The 22,962-nt window shown below is 52.5% G+C and overlaps 1 protein-coding gene across 1 annotated transcript; it reads right to left on the bottom strand.

Annotated features, from left to right (window-relative positions):
- Positions 1 to 199: 199 nt before the first annotated feature.
- Positions 200 to 17,500, bottom strand: ZNF835 (zinc finger protein 835). The gene is made up of 7 exons (XM_070388077.1): positions 17,319 to 17,500; positions 17,002 to 17,248; positions 13,295 to 13,345; positions 7,485 to 7,685; positions 5,638 to 5,913; positions 4,439 to 4,533; positions 200 to 3,275 (listed from the first exon to the last, which is right to left on the bottom strand). The coding sequence occupies exons 1-7, from the start codon at positions 17,498 to 17,500 to the stop codon at positions 1,622 to 1,624; spliced, it is 2,706 nt and encodes a 901-aa protein (XP_070244178.1). The 3' UTR covers positions 200 to 1,621.
- Between the last annotated feature and the right edge of the window lie 5,462 nt (positions 17,501 to 22,962).

Raw genomic sequence — 22,962 nt, 5'->3', positions numbered from 1 at the left:
CCTGTTACAAGGAGCCTCCCTCATCTGTCAGCCCTACGCTCCAGATGCCAGACCTCAGCGACCGGCGGGTCCAAGCAGTCTTTCCCCAAACTTCTCTCTGGGTTGGCTCCTTTCTTTCATTCGCTTGTCATCCCCTGGGAGTGATCTGCCCAGCCTCATAAATACCACCAATTCCCAGTCAATGAAAATAATCGATGAATACTGTACAATAGAAAAGAGTTTTATTTGAGTCAAACTGAGGACTACAGCCCAGAAGACAGCCTCCCAGATCATTCTGAAAAATTGCTCCAGAGAAGCATGGTTTTCAACAGTTTTACGTGTTGTCAGAACAAAACGTTAAACACGTCAGAGATATGTTTCTTCAAGTTTTCAAAACAAACGGACCGCCATGCATTCACAATGCCTCGGCAGTTGGCCTTGGCACCTGGGAATGAAGTATTACTGATGGAGTGGCAGCACTGGCGTCCCAGGAAGGGAGGCAGCACGTGCTCTACTTCTGGCCCAGATGCCCTTTTCTTTTTTAATTAAAGCAGATATACCATGCGTGTTTGATAGGCCACAAACAAGCTATTTTAGTTCAGTTCAGTCGCTCAGTCGTGTCACTCTTTGCGAACCCATTCACCAGGCCAGACTTCCCTGTCCAACACCAACTCCCAGGGCTTGCTCAAACTCATGTCCATTGTCATGATGCCATCCAACCATCTCATCCTCTGTCATCCCCTTCTCCTCCAGCCTTCAATCTTTCCCAGCATGAGGGTCTTTTCCAATGAGTCAGTTCTTCACATCAGGTGGCCAAAGTATTGGAGGATTTTAGTTAGCATAAAATTAAAATTAACTCACGTATAAGGCAGAATCACTTCCCCATATCTTTTAAAATCCTGTCCATAACATTCATCGTTATCTGAGTTAGCTGACCTTTTTATGGGCTTCCCTGGTGGCTCAGTTGTAAAGCATCCGCCCGCACTGCAGGAGTCGGGAGTTTGATCCCTGGGTCGTTGGGAAGATCCCCTGGAGGAGGAAATGGCAACCCACTCCAGTATTCCTGCCTGAAGACTCCCATGGACACTGGAGCCTCGCAGGCGCCACTGTCCGTGGGGTCGCAAAGAGTCGGACACAACTGAGTGACCACACAACACACACACACACACTTCTCTCTTTATGATTTTGAACCAGGGAGACTGGCAGATGTGGGCTTGATCCTGGCACTGTGACATCAGCCTCGAGTGAGGAGGGAACCTCACAGAGCCTCTCAGAGCCTCGGTTTCCCCAGGGGCATCACTGGGATGGTGGTGTGTCTCCTGGCCAGCACCAAGAGCCTGAGCACGAGGTAGCGAAGGTTCAGTGAGCCCCCACCTATAGGAGGTCCCCGTAGATCTCAGGCCTCATGCTTGGGCTGGTCCACCAAGGTTATGTGTTGTACCATGTACAGAGGATGAGGATCACATGGTTAGACAGCATCACCGACTCAATGGACATGAGTCTGCGACCTCCAGGAGATACTGAAGGACAGGGAAGCCTGGCGTGCTGCAGTCCACGGGGTCGCCAAGAGTTGGACGCGACTGAAAGGCTGAACAGCAGCCACCACCAGCACCGAGGTTTCTGCAGGCTCCCCGCTGTCACGTCAGCAGGCTCCTCCTCCCGCCGGGAGCGCGGGTGTGGGTGCGGCAGCGGCGGCGGCTGCGGGGCCGAGCGGAGCCCCCGCCTTCTTGCCCGCGGCGTGGGTCTTCCGGTGCCGGATGAGCGCGGAGGAGAAGCTGAAGGCCTTGCCGCAGCCGCCGCACTCGTAGGGCTTCTCGCCGGTGTGCACGATGTGGTGCTGGACCAGGTAGGCGCGGTTGCTGAAGGCCTTGCCGCACTCGGGGCAGGCGTAGGGCCGCTCGCCCGTGTGCGTCCGCCGGTGCAGCGTCAGCGACGAGCCGTGGCTGAAGGCGCGGCCGCAGTCGCCGCAGCGGAAGGGCTTCTCGCCCGTATGCACCTTCTGGTGTTCGAGCAGGGAGGACACGTGGCCGAAGGCGGCGCCGCACTCCGGGCACTTGTAGGGCCGCGCGCCCGTGTGAGCCAGGTGGTGCTGCACCAGGTGCGAGCGGTTGCTGAAGGCGCGACCGCAGGCCCCGCACGCGTAGGGCCGCTCGCCGGTGTGCGTGCGCCGGTGGCGGCTCAGGTGCGACACCTGCGTGAAGGCCTTGCCGCACTGCGCGCAGGCGAAGGGCTTCTCGCCCGTGTGGATGCGCCGGTGCTCGGTGAGCGAGGCGCTCTGGCTGAAGCGTGCGCCGCACTCAGTGCAGGCGAAGGGCTTCTCACCCGTGTGCACGCCGCGGTGTTGCGCCAGGTGCGCGGCCTGCGTGAAGGCCTTGGCGCACTGGCCGCACGTGTAGGGCCGCTGGGCCGTGTGCGTGCGCTGGTGGCGGAGCAGCGCCGAGGAGAAGCGGAAGGCCTTGTCGCAGCGCGCACAGGCGAAGGGCTTCTCGCCCGTGTGGATGCGCTGGTGCTCCCGCAGCGACGAGCGGCTGCGGAAGGCTTTGGCGCACTGGCCGCAGGCGAAGGGCCGCTCGCCCGTATGCACGCGCCGGTGCTGTGCCAGGTGCGTGGGGCGCGCGAAGGCCTTGCCGCAGTCGGTGCAGTGGTGGGGCCGCTCGCCCGTGTGCACGCGCCCATGCGCCGCCAGATAGGAGCCCTGGCTGAAGGCCTTGCCGCACTCGGCGCAGGCGTAGGGCCGCTCGCCCGTGTGCACGCGCCGGTGCTGCGCCAGGTGCGCGCTCTGGCTGAAGGCGCGGCCACAGTCCGCGCAGGGGAACGGCTTCTCCCCGGTGTGCGTCCTCTGGTGCAGCGTGAAGGCCGAGCAGTAGCTGAAGGCCTTGCCGCAGTCCCCACACTTCCACGGCTTGCTGGGGCCACCGCCCCCTCGCTCCGCCACCTCCTCTGGCTCCGGCTCCGCCACCTCCTCTGGCTCCGGCTCCGCGCTGGCGGCTGCCTTCTTCAGGGTCCTGCGCTTTCTTGGAGCGCCGCGCCTCTGGGGCCGGTGGTCGGCCTGGGGAGTCAGGGGGCTGCAGTTGGTCTCGGGGGTTCCGGCGGCGAGCTCATCCTGCTTGGGCACCCCGTCCCTGGTGGGGTTTTCCTTGCGGGCCTCCTGCTTCAAACAGGTTTCCGCCTTCTCTGGCCCGTCCTTGAACCCACCCTCGGGTTTGGGGGTTTCTCCCAACTTGGAGCTCTGGGGAGCGGCGCCCTCCAGGAGTGCTTCCATCCCGGCTTTCCGAGCTGCTGCCTCGATTTCACATCTTTGTTATGGGAAAAGTAGGGGAGGAGAAGCGGGAGAGAGAAAGAAGGAAGGAAAGAAAACAACGGAGAACCAAACTGGTCTGTCACCGGTCTCAGGCTGGGAAAGGGTCAGCGCGGGGCCTGTCTACCGGCTGCCTGGGTCAGACTGGTGTCCTGGGGCCACCCTGTGCGTTCTGTTCAACAGGACATTGAACAGGATCCTGGGACTCAACTCTCCGATGCCAGGAGCACCCCAATACCCGCCAGGTGCAGCAACCAAGTGTCTCTCAACCCTGCTGCTAGGGATTCAACTGTGTCCACGCAAAATGTATACTGAAGCCCTCACTCCTGGTGTGTACCGCGGTCAGTATCCGCCACTGGGGGCAGACCCCTGGGGTGGGCGGACGAGTCGGGGGCCATCCTGGGGGTGATGGCATAACCCCCTGAACACACCCTTCCCTGAAAGACCGTGGATCCAGACGGTCGTGTGTCTGCCCTCTGGGCCTGAGCTTCCCTGGAAACTGTCTTCCATGAAACTGGTCCCTGGTGCCAAAACGGCTAGGGCCTGCTGCTTTAAGCTGTTGCCACGTATTAGCTCTTTATCCCACAGTGAGGCTCCTGGAAGCTGCGATGCCAGGGCTCCGGAGCTTTTCCTCCTTCCTCTCTCCCCTCCACTTCAAGTCACCAATGGCTCCATGAAAGCCTCACTCCTCTCCATGGCCCGCACAGCAGCCGCCCAACTTCAGCCTTCTCCAGCCAAAGGCCTCCTCCCTGTTCCACAAATGACTCCGGGCATGCTCCTGCCATAGGGCCTTTGCACCAGCCGTTCCAGCTGCCTGGAAGGCTCGTCCCCCAGTGCAGGCCTCACTGAGGAAGTGATGATGAGAGCATTCTGGCCTGTGAGCACCGCCAAGTGCAAAGGGCCTAAGGTGGGACCACAACCAGGGTGTCAGAGAACAAGTAAAGGGGCTGGGCGCGGGGCGAGGGCTGAAGTGTGACCGGGCAGAGCGCAGGGAGACCCGGACGATGCGGTGAGGGCAGGTGGTGCGGGGTCTTTGTGCAGGGCGAGCGCTCTGCCAGCGGGACCCAGGCTGGGCCGGTCCCAGTGTGGGGTCACCCCTCCGGCAGCCCCCAGGCTTGAGCAGGGCCTGGCTGGGTCCCCAGAGCAGGCAGTGGTACCCACCTCGTAGGTTTGGGAGCACTGGGTCCCATCCACCTCTCTCGGGCTGTGGCGCCTGTCCCGGCTGCACGTGCCTCCTGCGTGGGTCCAGCTGACGTCTGTGCAAGAAAGCAGCAGGGATGTGAAGGCAGATGCCTGGGCAGACGCCGCACACAGGGTGTCCCCTCCGTGTGCGTGTGGGGACGGTAGGTGGAGTCAGGGCGGGGTGGACCTGGGCCGGGCAGGTACACAAACAGGCAACCGAAGGGGAGACACAGACATGCCCAGAGGCAGTCACATCACCCAGACACACACTGGGGTGGCACGCGACCAAACTGGGGGAGGGAGGCGGTTAACAGCATCCCTCCCTTGGCACTCGGATGCCCTTACACTCCCATGTGCTGTGGGTGACGAGGAGGCCAGCCATCTCACACATGTGCACAACTCCAGGTGCACCTGCGGTCACGCTTGCCCACGCACACACACGGTAAGTCACACGTGGTGGCCACCCAACAGGCACACCACCCGCAGTGGCACACCCGTCACATGCAGTTACGCGGTGGGCAGAGCTCCACACAGGCCCAGAGTCACAGGTGTGCAGTGTCTCCCCCACGCGCGCGCACACACACACACAAACACAACTCCACGCTCCTGAGGTCTCTCATAAACACCGCAGGCACGGCCCGCCATGCTCAGGCACACACAGACCATCGGGCTCCAGGCTGGCAGACACACCTGCGGAGCCTCCCCACGCAGGTGCACACCCAGGAACTGTGGAATTATATACCTCACACCTAGCCAGGAGAGCACATTCCACACATGCTCCAAGTCACACAAAGACAGACGTCCCCAAGTGCTCGAATTTTCGGGCAAAGGCCGCGACGGTCAGGCACGTGCCAACTGATGGTGACCCTTGGGGACAGACTCACGAAGTCACACGCACAGGTGCACGGGCACAAAGTTCTGGTGTGACAGGAGGGCTCACACGCACGGTGACACATGCAGATACACGTCTGCACCAGGAAAAACTTCTGGAGTGGCACGCGGGGCGGGTGAGGGCGTACCGGGGACACACGGACACACACAGGGACCCGCGCACACCACCCGCGCATGCGCACACCACAACCCGGCGCCCTCGCCTCAGGACCAGTTTCGAAGGCCTCGGGCGGCTCCCGCCAAGCGTGGCGGGTTCGAGTCAGTTTCTCCACAGTTTCTGGCCCTACCTGGTCCACGCGGACCCCCTGAGGCCCCTCGTCCCGCGGTGGCGCGGACATGCAGGCCTCACGAAGCAAGGCAGCAGCCTCCACAGTCGGGTCCAAGCGCCGGGCCGACCCGCTGTGTGCACGCGCGCCGGGAGAGCTGCGGCCCGTTTGGGGCTCCCAAGAACTACAACTCCCAGAAGGCGCCGCGCTGCGCCCATACAGCGACTGAGGCCCCCCCCCCACCGCCGTGCCGGCGTCACCGAAACTACAACTCCCAGAAGGCCCTGCGTCGGCACGCTGTGGAAAGAAGACTCTCAGCCTCTCCCAGAGCCCGAGGAGGGCGGGGCCGGCAAATGGGGGCGGGACTCCGCGTCCTCAAGGAGGGGGCGGAGTCCGCAGAGCCTCGAAAGACTGAGGATCAGAGAGGCTAAGTTAGTCACCCCAGGTCACACAGCACTGAGGTTTGCATGCCACAGTTCACCATTAAGCAATGGAAGTCATTTGTCTCAGACGATTGCTGTAGTTCCACCTGAGAGCAGAGAAAGTGAAAAACTCATTGACGTTGGCAAATGATTATAGCAGAGAACTTGAAATAGGAGTAATTATTGGCCTGCCATTACTGTAAAGTGCTTCTCCATAGAGTTAGACTTCCTAAATTATTCTCTTCATAGGGTGAGCCTTCGTAAGTTATTCACTTGGCTATTAGAGAAATGAGCACAAGCTCATTTTTAGATAGTTGGGAAGGCAGTGTGAATGTACAATCATGTATGACATGATAAATGTATGTCACCAGAATCACAAAGCCCTGTGAGACACCATATTACTTTATGTTCTCCCAAGGCTGCCCATTAAACCGTAACACCTGCTTTTATTATTAAGGTGAAGTATGTCGGAGAAGGCAATGGCACCCCACTCCAGTACTCTTGCCTGGAAAATCCCATGGACGGAGGAGCCTCGTAGGCTGCAGTCCATGGGGTCGCAGGGAGTCGGACACGACTGAGCGACTTCACTTTCACTTTTCACTTTCATGCATTGGAGAAGGAAATGGCAACCCACTCCAGTGTTCTTGCCTGGAGAATCCCAGGGGCGGGGGAGCCTGTTGGGCTGCCATCTATGGGGTCGCACAGAGTCCGACACGACTGAAGCGACTTAGCAGCAGTAGCAGCAGCATAGTCGCTGTACAATATTTTATGTTTCAGGTATACAGCATAGCGGTTTACGATTGTTAAAGGCTACACTCCATTTATAGTTAATATAAAATATTAGCTATATTTTGTATTTCGCACAATATGTGCTTGTAGCTTATTTTATACATAGTAATTTGTGTTTCTTAAGCCCATACTCCTATTTTATGCCTTCCACCGTCCCTGTCTCTGCTGGACATGCTCTCTTTACCCTTCAATTTTTTATTTCATATGTAGACCTCCACAGGCATTGTGGGTTTCCCCTGTCCTTCTGGAAGCTTCTAGCTCTGTATGGTAAGAATATGCCCAGTGCCCCTCCCAGCCTGGGCCTCAAGGAGCAGAACCTCCCTCCAGGCTACAGACCCAGGAGCATGAGATTAAAGGATTGTTCTCTTAAGCCACCAAGTCTTTTTTTTTTTTCTGGTTTAATTTTACATTTGAAGATTTAAAAAACACCTCTTACACATTCCATAAACCATACAGATTTATGGGAGGGAGCTCAGAAGACAAGCATTTTTTTTTTCTAATTGCCAAAAAGCTTCCCCCCCACTCCCTGTTAAAAAAAAAAAAGTGGGAATTAATCCAATACAAGAAAAGACCTTTCTATTCTATGGTGTGGAAGTATCATGAAAAAAACATTTTCTTATGCTCATTATTCCGTGCTTGTCAGAGAAATCAGCCTACGAGTAGAGAGTGGGGCAGGCCACGAAGGGAGGGCAGCCTCTCCGACCCCGGGGATGCATGGAGGGGGCACGTGTGAAGGGCTGGGTGGCTGGGGCTGACTCGGTTGGCCCAGACATCTGGAGCCTGGCTCTTCTCCACGTAGTGACTGTTGGGACTGGTCCGACACCTCCATGTGGCCCGCTTGGGCCTCCTCACAGCATGCTGGACCCAGAACAGTAGCGTTTCTTATATGGTGTGCTTTAGGGCTTCAATAGGAATTGAATAAACCAGGAGCAAGCCACTGATGTGAAGAACTGACTCACTGGAAAAGACCCTGATGCTGGGAAAGATTGAAGGCAGGAGGAGAGGGGGACGACAGAGGATGAGATGGTTGGATGGCATCACTGACTCAATGGACATGAGTCTGAGCAAATCTGGGAGATGGTGAAGGGCAGAGAAACCTGGCGTGCTGCAGTTCATGGGGTCACAAAGGGGCAGACATGACTGAGTGATTGAACAACAACAAAGCCCCTGAGTGGAGGAGTGACTCGTTATTATACACAGCAGTTTATTGGCAATAAGCTGACCGAGACAGAGGCAGGGCCCAGAGACAAGGCCGAAGGGGTAGGCCAGGTAATTCAGGGTGCTGCTGGCCTGAAGAGCTTTCCCTGAGGGGCTTCCCTGGAGGGCCAGTGGTTAAGGCTCAGCACTTCCACTGCAAGGGGGCACAGATTGGAACCCTGGGGGTGGAACTAAGATCCCACAAGCTGTGTAGGATGGCGGGGGAAAAAACTGACGTCAGCTGTTGACCACATCTACAGAATAACTTCACAGAAACATCTGAGTCTGATCCAATCACTGGGTACCAGAGCCTGGCCAAGGTGACACGTGAAACTAACCATCACAGGAATCCTCCTGGGGAAAGCGGGTAGGGAGAGAGTGTGCAGAGAACTGACGGAGAAAGAGAGATGAGATCAAAGTCAGCCCTCAGGATAGTTAGAAAAGTCACCAATAAGCCTTAAAAAAAGAAAGAAAGAAAGAAAGAAATTAGCCAAACATAAGCTAGGGAGAAATATCAATAACCTCAGATATGCAGATGACACCACCCTTACGGCAGAAAGTGAAGAGGAACTCAAAAGCCTCTTGATGAAAGTGAAAGAGGAGAGTGAGAAAGTTGGCTTAAAGCTCAACATTCAGAAAACGAAGATCATGGCATCCGGTCCCATCACTTCTTGGGAAATAGATGGGGAAACAGTGGAAACTGTGTCAGACTTTATTTTTCTGGGCTCCAAAATCACTGTAGATGGTGACTGCAGCCATGAAATTAAAAGACGCTTACTTCTTGGAAGGAAAGTTATGACCAACCTAGATAGCATATTCAAAAGCAGAGACATTACTTTACCAACAAAGGTCCATCTAGTCAAGGCTATGGTTTTTTCTGTGGTCATGTATGGATGTGAGAGTTGGACTGTGAAGAAGGCTGAGCGCCGAAGAATTGATGCTTTTGAACTGTGGTGTTGGAGAAGACTCTTGAGAGTCCCTTGGACTGCAAGGAGATCCAACCAGTCCATTCTGAAGGAGATCAGCCCTGGGATTTCTTTGGAGGGAATGATGCTGAAGCTGAAACTCCAGTACTTTGGCCACCTCATGCGAAGAGTTGACTCATTGGAAAAGACTCTGATTCTGGGAGAGATTGAGGGCAGGAGGAGAAGGGGACGACAGAGGATGAGATGGCTGGATGGCATCACTGACTCGATGGACGTGAGTCTGAGTGAACTCCGGGAGTTGGTGATGGACAGGGAGGCCTGGCGTGCTGCGATTCATGGGGTCGCAAAGAGTCGGACACGACTGAGCGACTGAACTGAACTGAAGCCAGGGTAAATACAGTTTCTTCTCCAGGCCCTGCAGACACTACTGAGACACACCCACACGCGTTTCTCAAACGAGGTGGCGCCGAGCCTTAGTGAACACTTGAGGGCGCTGTGGCTCCACAGAAAGAAAACTAAATCCGCTCAAGCTAAACTGTTTTCTTTTTTCCCCAGAATTACGAAGGATAAAAAGAGATTTCCGTGGAAGGCTCTGAGGTCAAGGGCTAGGGGAGGAGAGGCAAAGAAGTCACTTTAAGCTGGATTGGTGTCCTCCGCCCCTTAGGCCAAGAAATGCGATGTTAGCAACCCCCTCTCCCCGGGAATACTAGGCACATTGCCTTTGCAAAGGAATAATCCTTGCAAAGGGGGCTCCTGGAAGAGCAAGGAATACACTTGAAATGGGCACGTTTTCCCGAACTCAAACTTGTAAGAAAAGGGATACGATCTTCAAAAATCACGTTGCTGTCCCCCCTCCTCCCCAGGGCCTGGGTCCAAGCGCGTGGGGTGGGAGAGGAGATAAAGGTTGTCATGACGACGGTGGGACGGGTACTGACGCGATGTTGTCTCTAACCCTCTCAGCGCGAGGCTGACTAGGTGATGGTGAAGCTGCCCCGGCGCCTGGTGGTTAGGAATCCACGCACTTGCCTTGGGTGGGACCCGGGTTCAAATCCTGATTCCACTGCCTCCTAGCTGAACGTCCTGGGGCAGGTTATTTAACCTCCTTGTGCCTAGGATCACACAGGGTGACTGCAGCCATGAAATTAAAAGACGCTTGCTCCTTGGAAGGAAAGCTATGACCAACCTAGACAGCATATTAAAAAGTATAGACATTACTTTGCCAACAAAGGTCCGTCTAGTCAAAGCTATGGTTTTTCCAGTGGTCATGTATGGATGTGAGAGTTGGACTATAAAGAAAGCTGAGTGCTGAAGAATGGATGCTTTTGAACTGTGGTGTTAGAGAAGACTCTTGAGCATCCCTTGAACTGCAAGGAGATCCAACCAGTCCGTCCTAAAAGAAATTAGTCCTGACTATTCATTGGAAGGGCTGATGCTGAAGCTGAAACTTCAATACTTTGGCCACCTGAAACTAAGAACTGGCTCATTGGACCTGATGCTGTGAGAGACTGAAGGCAGGAGAAGGGGATGACAGAGGATGAGGTGGCTGGATGGCATCAGCGACTCGAAGGACGTGAGTTTGAGCAAGCTCTGGGAGTTGGTGATGGACAAGGAGGCCTGGCGTGCTGCAGTCCCTGGGGTCGCAAGGAGTCGGGCACGACTGAGCCACTGAACTGAGCTGAACTGTGCCTCGTGTGTGGAATGGGCAAATTAGCTTGTGGAGAGGAGAAATGAATTAAATTTCTGACTTGGGGAGAAAAGGCTGGATGTCTTAAGTACTTACTCCTCCTAAGATACTAGTGTAACAGAGAAGTGACTATGTTAATTTACCGGGTTATTGTTGTTTAGTCCCTAAGTCTGACTCTTTGTGACCCATACGTGGGCTGTGGCCCGCCAGGTTCCTCTGTCCATGGGATTCTCTAGGCAAGAGTACTGGGGTGGGGTGCCACTTCCTCCTCCGGGGGATCTTCCCGACCCAGGGGTCGAACCTGCCGCTCTTGCATCTCACACATTGGCAGGCATATTCTCTACCACTGTGCCCCTTGGGAAGCCCATATATATTCATATCACATTATAAACACATTATAATTATAGAAAATACAGAACAGAACTGGGGTTTCTTCTTCATCCCAAACCTTTCCTAGCCTTTTTTATTTTAAAACTTTTTGTTTTGTATCAGGGTATAGTTGCTTAACAAACCGTGCTGTGATCGTTTCAGGTGAACATGCTGTTGTACCGCAGAAATTAACCCAGCATTGTAAAGCAATTGTACTTCAATAAAACTCTTTTAAACAGTGGAAGGACCAATGAAGCTGGGGCGCAGGTGGGGGCAAAGGTCTGGGGGCTCAAGTTGTGGCGACAGGGGCTCGTCAAGGTCTAGGAGGTGACCTGAGCACAAGCAGCCGAGGTCCTTTGCAGGACGAGATCGCTGTGGGGAGATCAGACCCTCCAAAGGTCAAGGAGATTTCCTTCATCCTGCAACCATGACAGTTACTTAGTAATGGGCTGTGTGTGCATGTTGGGCACTGCACAAGTTCTCAGACCTGGGAGTCAGACTGAACCGTCTCCCCACCTCCCGAATTTCCTACTCCAAGGTGATTTTTACAGGCCACTTGCTTCTTTACAGCAATTACTGACAACACAGCTTCACGAAGATCTTCTGTCAGAGAAGGGAATGTAGAGAGACCTAATGTTGAAAATGTGATCCGCTGGAACTGGTAGAGATGTTGAATATTGCTGTATGTCTCTCAGATTTAAAATATCCAGATGAAAAATGATAAAGATAATCCTTTTGGCAAAGCAGAAGTAGAGACACAGGCATAGAGAATGGATACCAAGGGGGGAAGGCAGGGGTGGGATGAACTGGGAGATTGGAATTGACGTACATGCACCATGTGTATAAAACCGGAAACTAATGAGGACCTACTGTCCAGCCCTCGGCTTAATGCGCTGTGGTGATCTAAATGGGAAGGAAGTCCTAAAGGGAGAGGAGGTACCTCTATGTCTGTGTATGGCTGGTTCACGTTGCTGTATCGCAGAAATGACCACAACACCGTAAAGCAACTATACTCCAGTAAACATTAATTACAAAATAAAATGAAAAAGCCAGGTGCCTCGGTGCACAGTTTGGGAACCGTTGGTATATTCCCCTCCAAACATGTGTTCTTGGCAGGTAAAGAGATTATATGGAGAAGGGAATGGCGACCCAGTCCAGTAATCTTGCCTGGGAAATCCCATGGACAGAGCAGCCTGGCGGGTACAGTCCGTGGTGTTGTGAAGAGTCGGACACAAATGAAGTGACTTAGCACGCATGCAAAGAGATTATTATATGGTGTATAAGACTTGGTAATCGTGCTTTTTATCCTTTAACAACACATAGCAAGAACTATTTTTTCTTGTCATTAAGACTTTTTTTTTTTTCCTGCAATGTATTTAAATGGCTGCCAGTTTCGGGGCCAGCACGTTCTAAAAATGTTGACTTTGTTTGCTGTTACTGTATTTAACACCCACATAGGTTCATTCAATACCACCATCACCACCACAATCAAGATGCAGAATGTTTCCACTACCCTCAAACCCTCCTCTGTTTCCCGCTTTTATAATCACCTCCTGCCTCGTCCCCCAGCCCCTGTCAACAACCAATCTGGTTGCCGTCTCTATAATTTTGCCTTGCCCAGGCTATCAGACAAGTGGATCAGAGACATGTTTAAGAGGATGGAATGTCCTGGTTGCCATAGTAACCTGCAGCAGGAAGTGCCACTCAATCAGAGAAAAGAATTCAGAAATCAAGAGAAAGGATGTACACAGTGATTTATTTTTTGGTGGTGGTCATGGCGGGGGCGGGGGGTGGCATAGTTAGGTCAGTCCCCTCTCCTGGAGCTCACGTCATGCTATGTCGCTTCAGGCGTGTCCAACTCTCTGCGACCTTACGGACTGTAGCCCACCAGGCTCCTCTGTTCATGGGATTCTCCAGACAAGAATACTGGAGAGGGTTTCCATGTCTTTCTCCAGGGGATCTTCCCGACCAAGGGATCGAACCTGCATCTCTTGCGTCTCCTGCATTGCCAGGCAGGTTCTTTACCATGAGCACCACCTGGGAAGCCTTCAGGTCAGGGATTCCTAACCCTCCTCTGTAGCTGGGGTGAGTTTCGAGGTGAAATTCCCTACAGGCATCTCCCCAGGGCCCCCTCCACACTGATTCCTGGGGTGGCCACTGCTGCCCGAGCCTGCACAGAACAAGCTCTCTTTATTTATGTTAGACGTAATCTCCACGCACAGGCGTCTTGTGGTTTTCCACTGTCAGCTGTCAATACAGATCAGCACTTGCCAAGGGCGCTTGCCACCCACCTCCGCAAGGATTGAATCGGGTGCTGCTGAGCTGCCGACCTTCAGCACCCCCTGAAAGGAGTGCAGGGTGAGGAGCAGAAACGAGGCACTCTGCGCCCTGGGAAAAACTGGCCGGACAGGCCTTCAGATAGTTAGATACACTCAGGGGCTGAGTTTATGAGTCCAATTCTTGTATCTCCTCATATCTAGAGAAGCACTAAACTCCTTCATGGTGATGCCTGCTTCTCGTAACTAGCAGAAAGCCTCATCAGACTAGCAGAAGCCTTCTGGGAAAGTGTCTGCTTGATTGCATGTATTCCCCTTTCACCAAAACCACATCTATACTGACCTTACCCCCACCTCTGAGCAGTTTCTCAGGGCTACCTGAGGTGCTGTCTCCTGGGTTGCAGTCCTCATTTTAACCCAAATAAAAATTAATTTGAGACTTTCATGTTGTGCATTTTTTTTAAACTGGACAATACTCAGGAACAAAAGTATCTCACTTATTTTCTGTTTCGATTTAAGGGAATGCCTCTGAGTTCATGAAGGCTGGGACGTTGGCTCAGACAGTAAAGAATCTGCCTGCATGCAGGAGACCCGGGTGAAACCCCTGGGTTGGGAAGATCCCCTGGAGGAGGAAATGGCAGCCCACTCCAGTATCCTGGCCTGGAGAATTCCATGGACAGAGGAGCCTGGCTACAGTCCATGGGGTCCCAAAGAGGCGGACATGACTGAGCAACCCACTCACTGAGTTCATAAAGTACCTCTATGACCACTAGATGGTGCCCTTGTATCGTGAAAAAGTTAGGTCTTTTTTCAGGAAAAACAATTTTTTCCCCCTATTGTGAAACATAACGCATGTAGAACAGTACACAGGCCAAGATTTTACAATGCCGTAAAATTCAACAGTAATCACAGATAACCATACCCCTTTCTTAGTAAAACCATAACTTTTGTTATTCCCAAAGATTTTTTTTCTTGTTTCCTTTCCTCACTACCCTATGGCCTGCCTCTAGACAGGCGTGTTGATACAGTACTGGTGTCTGACAATATCATTTTCTTTTGGCTGTGGTTGGACTTTACATACGTTAATTCATGTGCTATAATGGTCCTGGAAATCATGTTCAAAGGGACTTCCCGTGTGGTGCTTCCCAGTGGTAAAGAACCCACCTGCCAATACGGAGACGTAAGAGACATGGGTTCCACCCCCGGGTCAGGAAGATCCCCTGGAGGAGGGCACAGTAACCCGCTCCAGTGCTCTTGCCTGGAGAATCCCATGGACAGGCGAGCCTGGTGGGCTACAGTCCATGGGGTCCCAAAGAGGCAGATGCGACTGAAGGGATTTAGCACACACGCATGCATCTTGATGAACACATTTGTGAGCCTGAACTATGTTGTTGCATGTAGGTGTCATTTTACAAAGTATTTATTTACTTATTTGGCTGCACAGGAGTGTTGTGGTGACACGCAGGATCTTAAGTTGTGGCATGTGGGATCTAGGTCCCTGACTGGGGATCGAACCGGCGCCCCCCTGCATTGGGAGCTCAGTCTTAGCCACTGGATCACCAGGGAAGTTCTCATTTGGTCATTTTAATAGTTTTTTTTTTTTTTGTAATTTAGGTCCATTTTGTTTACAGTGAAATTTTATCTCCAGAATGTTATATTTTTCTTTTTTCACTTTTTTTTTTTTTGCGGGGCTTCAGTTTTCCCTATATTTTGATGTTAATGGGCATTCGTGTGGTTTCTGGTCTGACACTGCCAGAGAGTCTTATACATGTCTGGGTGCTCAATGCATCACCATCAAATATGCATGCAAGAGTGGGGCTGCTTTGTCATAAATTTGTGTGTGTGCAACTTTAGTAGATTTTGCCCGGTTTATTGTGAGGGCCTCGGCCACAGTGGATGAGTGTTCTCATGTGCCTTCCATTGTAAAGCTTGGCAGTGAGCTCTGTCTGCTGCCGGCCGTGTATGAGGGTTTGCAGCCCTAGCTCACTATGTTTCTCTTTTGCATTTTCCTGATTGCTAACCAGTTGGTGGACTCTTTTTCATCAATATTCTTCTTTCTGATAGGCTAGTTTAAGTTTCTTCCCCAATGTTTTCTTCTGAAGTTTTTTCCTCTTCTTTCAGGTTTGTAGAAGTTATTTCCATGTTTAAGACACGAACGTAAGTTCAAAGATAGGTGTTGTAGGTAATTTCCCACATTATAGCTTGATTTTTCATTCCTTTCACTGTGTGTGTGCTTGATTAACAGAGTGCTTAGTTTTAATGTAGTCAAAACAATTGCTCTGGTTTAACAGTCTAAACAGATCTCAAAGCAGTGTGTCTCCTACTATCTTCTATGAGTTTTATTGATTTTGAATTTACTTTTCCTTCTTTTTGTCTTTTACCTTTTAAATTTTCTTGGCGTATAGTTGATTTACTATGTTGTGTTAGTTTAGATTTTGTTTATATACAGAGGGAACATAATTTTAAGAATTATTTGGGCTTGAGAAAATTTCACATTCTCTCCGAATAGTGGAGAATCAGTCTAAGGCCATTTATTGAAATGCCTGTACTTTCTTCACTTCCCTGCGATGCTGTTTTTTCCTATAAATTAAATAAACATTTGTGTGTTGGCTCAGTTCTTTGCTATCTCTGCTAGCTCATCGGCCAGATTGCCTTAATTTTAGTTTAATTGACATTTTAATTTTAATTGAAGTTTTCATTTAATTAACAGTTTAATTTTAAGTTTTAATTTAATTGAAATTAAAAATGTTTAATTGACACTTTAATTTTAATTTAATTTCTGTAGCTTCGAGATAAGCAGGTCCTTTATCTTCCGACATAACTTTTAGATTTGGCTTGTCTAGTTGCACACACACGCACACCCTCTTGGGATTTTCACTGGGATGGCACAAAGTATAGACGAATATGACTGCAGCCGTGAAATTAACAGACGCTTGCTCCTTGGAAGAAAAGCTATGACAAACCTTGTTGTTTTCCAGTCGTTCGGTCGTGTCCGACTCTTTGGGACCCCATGGACTGCAGCACGCCAGGCCTCCCTGTCCATCACCAACTCCTGGAGCTTGCTCAAACTCATGTCCATTGGGTAAAGGATGCCATCCAACCATCTCATCCTCTGTCGTCCCCTTTTCCTCCCACCTTCAATCTTTCCCAGCACTGGGGTCTTTTCAAATGAGTCAGCTCTTTGCATCAGGGGGCCAAAGTATTGAAGTTTCAGTTTCAGCATCTGCCCTTCCAATGACTATTCAGGACTGATTTCCTTTAGGATGGACTGGTTGGATCTCCTTGCAGTCCAGGGGACTCTCAAGAGTCTTCAAGACCACAATTCACAAGAATCAATTTTTCAGCACTCAGCCTTCTTTATGGTCCAACTCCCACATCCATACATGACTACTGGAAAAATCATAGCTTTGACTAGACAGGTCTTTGTCTAGTGACGTCTCTACTTTTTAACATGCTGTCTAGGGTGGTCATAGCTTTCCTTTCAAGGAGTAAATGTCTTTTAATTTTGTGGCTGCAATCACCACCTGCAGTGATTTTGGAGCCCAAAAAATAAAGTCTGTCTCTGTTTCCATTTCCCCTCATCTATTATATTAAGCAACATTTAGCAACGCAGGGGTATAGGAATAGTCATCTGAGCAGCGGTGCCAAGGAACCCCTAGAGCTGGTGCCTTGAAAGAGTCAAAGCATATTTATAGGAAGCTGTCAGTGTCTGAATGACTCACCAAGATGACCCACACTTTCCCACCCACCCGGGGTTTCAGAAGGAGCACAGACATCCAGAACAGCACGGACGAGGTCCTCTTCGGCCTGCTTGGGCTGTCCCGGTGCCCACGGATGCAGACCGTCTCCCGCCGCCCGCTCCTCTGGACCTGCGTGGTCACCCTCCTCGGGAACAGCCTCGCCCTATGCTGGTTGGCTACCATTCTTTTCCACACGCCCGTGTGCTTCTTCCTCAGCAACCTGTCCTTCCTGGACACGTGTGCCTCCACGTCCAGAGTGCCCCGGGTCTGGCCAGGCGCTGGGTGGCCATCCCCATTACCTCTCCAGGACAGCGCTTGGCCAGGTGGCTGCGGGGTTGTGCCTGGGGCTTGTGGCGTGTCTCCCGCTGGCCGCCGTGGTCGGTGACTGTGCTGTGGCCGTGGGTGTCACCCTGTTGGCCGGGACCTTGTGGACCGCAGCCTTCCTGTGGACCGCAGCCTTCCTGTGGACCGTGGTCCCCATGATGACCCCGCCCTTGGAGTCATCGCGTGGCTTCTCATGTGAGCTTCTGGCCCTGCCCAAGCCTGCCTGCTCTGACCAACGAGTCGCCTGTGCCGGGTACCAGTGCCCGACCCTGCGGGCTCCTTCTGCCTGTCATGGCCTCCTCTGGGACGATCCCCATGGCTGTGCTGCAGACGCGGTCCACGGAGGCCCGAGGCAAGGTGTTCCCCACGGGTGGATCACACCTCACGGTGGTGGCTCTGCTCCCTGGCACGGCCATCTCCATGGATGTGATGCCCCAAGCCAAGACAATCCACGACCGAGACCAGGTCCTCTCCGTGGCCCATGGCGTCCTCATCCCCACGGTGAGGCCCGTCATCTGCAGCCTGTGAAACAAGGACGTGAAGGGGCCTTCAGGACAGTCTGGGGGAAAGGCCTGACCTCTGAGATGCAGCGTCGAAGGGAGAAGAAATAAATTAATACTGCTGCTAAGTCGCTTCAGTCATGTCCGACTCTGTGCGACCCCATAGACGGCAGCCCACCAGGCTCCACAGTCCCTGGGATTCTCCAGGCAAGAACACTGGAGTGGGTTGCCATTTCCTTCTCCAGTGCATAAAAATGAAAAGGGAAAGTGAAGTCGCTCAGTCGTGTCCGACTCTTCGTGACCCCATGGACTGCAGCCCACCAGGCTCCCCCATCCATGGGATTTTCCAGGCAAGAGCACTGGAGTGGGGCGCCACTGCTCTGCTTTTGTACAAAACTGAGGGTCTGGGGGTAACTACTGCACAACTGGACCGTGTTTGTTCACAAGGCTGGGTCGCCTCTCTGGCTGTGGATTGCTTAATCTAGGCTGTGGACTCTGTCTTGCAATAATTCTATGGATGATGTGTTACACACACAGACATACACACAAACTCAAACACACCAAACTTATTTTTAAAAAGCAATCATATACTATCTCTTCTGAGGAAGTGAAGCAGGAGGCAACTGTTTAATCCTTAAGTCATGCCCGACTCTGCGACCCCATGGACTGCAGCCCGCCAGGCTCCTCTGTCTGTGGGATTCTCCAGGCAGGAACACTGGAGTGGATTGCCATGCCCTTCTCCAGGGGATCTTCCCGACCCACCCACCCATGGGTAGAACCCAAGCCTCCTGCACTGGCAGACAGATTGTTTCCCACTGAGTTACCAGGGAACTCAAGACCCAGTTAAGCAGTACAAAGGCTAGAGCCTAGGTTCTGTGTGTGCGAGTGGTTGTGTGTGTGTGTGTGTGTGTGTGTGTGTGTGGTGTGGATGAGAAAGGGACTGTCCCAGAAATTCTGAGCGGCTGGAGGGAGGAGGGGTGAACGGGTGGTCTCGTCCGGTGCTGACCTACCCCCACGGCTGGTTTCAGGGCCCAGCGGCCTGCCCCCATCAAGACTGACCCCAGCCCCATCAGCCGCCTCAGCGCCTCCCTCCAGAAGCTGAAAGTGACGTGTGGGTTGCCACACGTCAGAGGCACTGGGGTTCAGAGGCACTGGGGCTGCCGCCCTCGTGGTCCCTGCCTGCTTGTACAGCCTGGACACTGTCTCTGTCAAGAACAGTGTGGGAAGGGCAGGGATCAATCAGGAACGTGGGGTTCACATACACACACCACTATATATGAGACAGATGACCAGCAAGGACCCACCACAGAGCACAGGGCCCTCCACCAACATTCTGTGATAACCTATATGAGAAAAGAGCCTGAAAACGAATGGAAATATGTGTATGAAAAGCTGAATCACTTTGCTGTACGCCTGAAACTACCACAACATTTTAAATCAACTATATGCCAATAAATTTTTTTTTTAAAAAAAGGAAGTGTGAAAGATTTGGATTTTACCTACTTACAAACTAGTCTACTGAATGGATGCTGGAAAACAAGCGTAAGGTGGGACTTCTCAGGTGTCCAGGAGTGGTTGAGACTCCATGCTTCCAATGCAGGGGGAAGCGGTTCGATCCCTGGTCTGGGGAACAGAGATCCCACATGCGGTGCGGCAGGGCCTCCCCCTCAAAAGACATCAGGTTCTGAGTCAGGGACAGAGGACTTTGTCACTCACGGCTGAAGCAGACCCAAACGCTTCGTGTTTGTGTGCCTCGGTTATCCACGCCCTGAGTGTCAGAGAGACGGCCACAAAGAGCTCATTAGGGAAACCTGCGCGTGCGGTGGGTTGTAAAGCAGGAGAGGACACTGAGCTGCAAGCATCTGCTGCTTTTCTGGTCAACGGAAGAAGTTTGCTCCGTGTGTAGGAGACGTTCTTCTGCTTCTGCCAGCTTTCTCCTTGCACAAACATCCCTGAGAAGTGACCCGGGGAGGGAGAAGTCAGCTCGCTGTCCTGGCCTACCCAGTAAGAATGGGCACCAACAGCCAGGACCCAGCAGAGATTTTCCCAGCATCGCCCCCTTCCTCTCTCGTCCTCGCTCTTGTGGCCCCATTTAGTAAAAGTGGAAATTTCACAGCGACTAGCCCTGAGACCCAAGACCTGAGACCAGTGCTAAGTACTGGGTACCAGCAAGATGGAGAGCAGCACCCCTGATGTGACCCCCTGCAGCAACAGCACGGCTGCGCAATGCAAGGAAAAGGCGGGGCGGCCAGTTGCCCGCTGGCTGTGGTCTCCTTCCATCCTGACCTGGCTGACTCGTCCCCTAGGCCGGAGGCATCATTTCCCCCATTTTGTAAAGGACTGTGAAGCTCATAATCATAGCTGGCATACTTAACTACTGTTGTGTCTCTAAGTCTCCAAGTTACTCTGGTTTGTTTCTTTATCTGTAAGTTATAAACTCTGTAGTAAAGATTAATACATCACACCCGTAACGCAGGCAAATATTTCTCTGGTCAAATGTCTTCCCGTTATCTGCCCAGCCCTGCCATTGACTAAAATCCGTCCCTGGTGCGGAAACGACATTGAGATTGTGGATTCTATGACAGCTAAGGGAGGCGGGCGATGCGAACCAACTTGTGCCAAGGTGACCTTGAAACATATTTATGGAATAAAGTGAAGTCAGGACCCATTGTTTTTATAAAGAGATAACAGCCCAACTGGGGACATGCTGTGACTTTAGCCACTCGTGAAGTCCACTTATGGCCTTATTCCAGCCTCAACAGTCACTAAGCACAGGCCACGTGACAGGACCCGAGCTGGTTCTGGAGCAACAGAGCAGAGATAATGCAGCTACAATTCCTCGTTTCCTCCCCAAACCCAACATCTATGATTCCTGAATTCACAATGTGTTATGGTGTGTTTAGGGTGTGTCTGTGGGTACGTCGGTGACTTTTTACAGCATTCACGTGCTTGTCTCCCCAATTTAGAACAGCTCCTGGATGCAAAGCATGCCTACAAAATTGGCTTTGGCAACCCTGAGAAAATATCATATTATTTTGAAGGCTGGGAAAAGGAAAAAAGAGGATGACACGGGAGAAAGAGAAGATACGGTGGGAGAGGAGGTCAAAGAACGGAAGGCCAGCACGTCCAGAAGGAAGGAGATTCTAGGAGAGAAAGGGACAGGCACACGGAGGATGCTGGAGAGAGCCGGGGGGTAGAAGACACCCACTGGGATGCAGGTATTGACCACGTGCGTCAGAGAGACGACAAGAGATGAAAGGGAGCAAAAGACAGGAAGGAAGTGGCGGGGAGACCGGTAGAGACTTTGCAGAGACGGCAAGAGAGAAAGATGCAGTGAAAAAGGCACAGATACAGAGACAGAGGAGGGTGAGAAACTGAACTGATCGGGACCCAGGGGTAGGGAGGAGGGGACATTCGCAGAAATGGCCTGAGAGATACTTAGAGAGCTGAGCGAGGGGGGAGGATTACAAAAGACAAAGAAATCAGCACAGCTCCTCCGCACCCCCGTTTGCCTTCCGTTCTCACCTCCAGGGAGGGCAGGCAGGGTCCCCGCAGGGCCCAGGGGAGCCGGTGCTCCTGTGCCAAGGTCTCCCCCTGAAGCGTTGGGAGCGAGGGCCCAGAACCGAGGGGGCCTGTGGGGGTCAAGGGCGCTGCCTGGAGCCCTGACTGGCAGCTGGGCGAGGCGAGTCTGTGCTTCCCCCATCCCAGGCGACCAGGTTCCCCGAGGAGCCAGACAGCACGCTTTAATTCTTCCCACGAGGAGTCCGGTCCGGATGTCTGGCCACCTTCCTCAGCGTCTGAGCTCGGGCACCAGGAACCCAGACACACAGGCCATCCTTGGTCCTGGGAACTGGAGGCCTGCCCTGCGGTGGGGACTTGCAGCTTCGATGCTGTCTCAGGAGGAAGGAGGTGGTGTGTGGGAGGCTGTGGAATTTGGGGGGACTCACAGGTAGGCAGCATGGGGTTTTGTGCTCCAGAGACCCCGATACACAAATCTGTGTGAGTGTGTGCAGGAGGGCAGCGTTGGTGGGCACAGTGTCCCCTCTTTGAAGACTTTCATGACACCGAAGGCACACGTGCCGGCTCGCACCTCTCCTGCCAGGACTCACCGCACCCACGGCTTCAGCAGGTCTTCAGATGTGAGGGCGTCTGATCATCTCGAACCTCCGTCTCCACTAATAACTTTCCCAAACTCCAGAATCAGGTATACAACTGTCTGTTTGAGACACTTTTTTTTTTTTTTTTTTTGACTCCCAGACCCCTAAAAACACAGTAAGTCTAAAATATCAAGTTCCCTTCCAAAATTTGGGACTGCTTGGAGAACAGGGTTCATTTTTCTTTTTTTTGAATTGGAGCATAATGGCTTTGGGCTTCCCTGGTGGCTCAGATGGTAAAGATCCCCTGGAGGAGGAAACGGCAACCCACTCAGTCTTCTTGCCTGGAGAATCCCACAGACAGAGGAGCCTGGCGCGCTGCAGTCCATGAGGTGGCACAGAGTCAGACAGGACTGAGCAACTAAGCACACATAATTGCTTTACAATGCCGCATTAGTTTCTGCTGTACAACAACCTGAAGCAGCCATGGGTATACATATGTCCCCTCCCCCTTGAACCTCCTCCCACGCCTCTAAGTCATCACAGAGCACGGAGCTGAGCCCCCTGTGCTGTACAGCAACATCCCACTAGCTGTCTATTTGACACATGGTAGTCGATGGCAGCCCACTCCGTACTCTTGCCTGGGAAATCCCATGGACAGAGGAGCCTGGCGGGCTGCAGTCCACGGGGTTGCAAAGACCACACATGACTGAGCGCGCGCACACACACACACACACACACACTGCACATATGTCAATGCTACTCTTTCAGTTTGTGCCACCCTCTCCTTCCCCCACTGTGTCCAAACATCTGGAGGACAAGCATTCTTAATTTCAGGTTCATTACAGTGGCCCAGCTGTAAGCACAGCTGAGCACGTATGTAGTGCATGCATAAGACCCCTACTCACTGCAAGCCTAGAACCCACAACTCTTCTCCAGCTGCCTTAGGTCTTGCAGATTGGTCTTGTGCGCTCTGGTCGCCTCTGTGCATGGTCTGCTCATCCTTACCGGGTCCACCTTCCATC

The sequence above is a fragment of the Bos mutus genome, chromosome 18 (assembly GCF_027580195.1).
Source record: "Bos mutus isolate GX-2022 chromosome 18, NWIPB_WYAK_1.1, whole genome shotgun sequence".
NCBI lineage: Eukaryota > Metazoa > Chordata > Mammalia > Artiodactyla > Bovidae > Bos > Bos mutus.
This window is presented reverse-complemented; position numbering and strand designations above follow the sequence as displayed.

Bases quoted from the DNA above. Each gene is read 5' to 3' on its own strand.
- ZNF835 (XM_070388077.1), bottom strand. From the start codon at position 17,500: ATGGGGACCACGGTCCACAGGAAGGCTGCGGTCCACAGGAAGGCTGCG. The intron at 13,346-17,001 runs GTGAGTCATTCA...CACTCCTTTCAG, and splicing joins GGAAAGTGTGGGTCATCTTG to GGGGTGCTGAAGGTCGGCAG. The intron at 7,686-13,294 runs GTGGGTGGCAAG...TTCTGGGTCCAG, and splicing joins CCGATTCAATCCTTGCGGAG to CATGCTGTGAGGAGGCCCAA.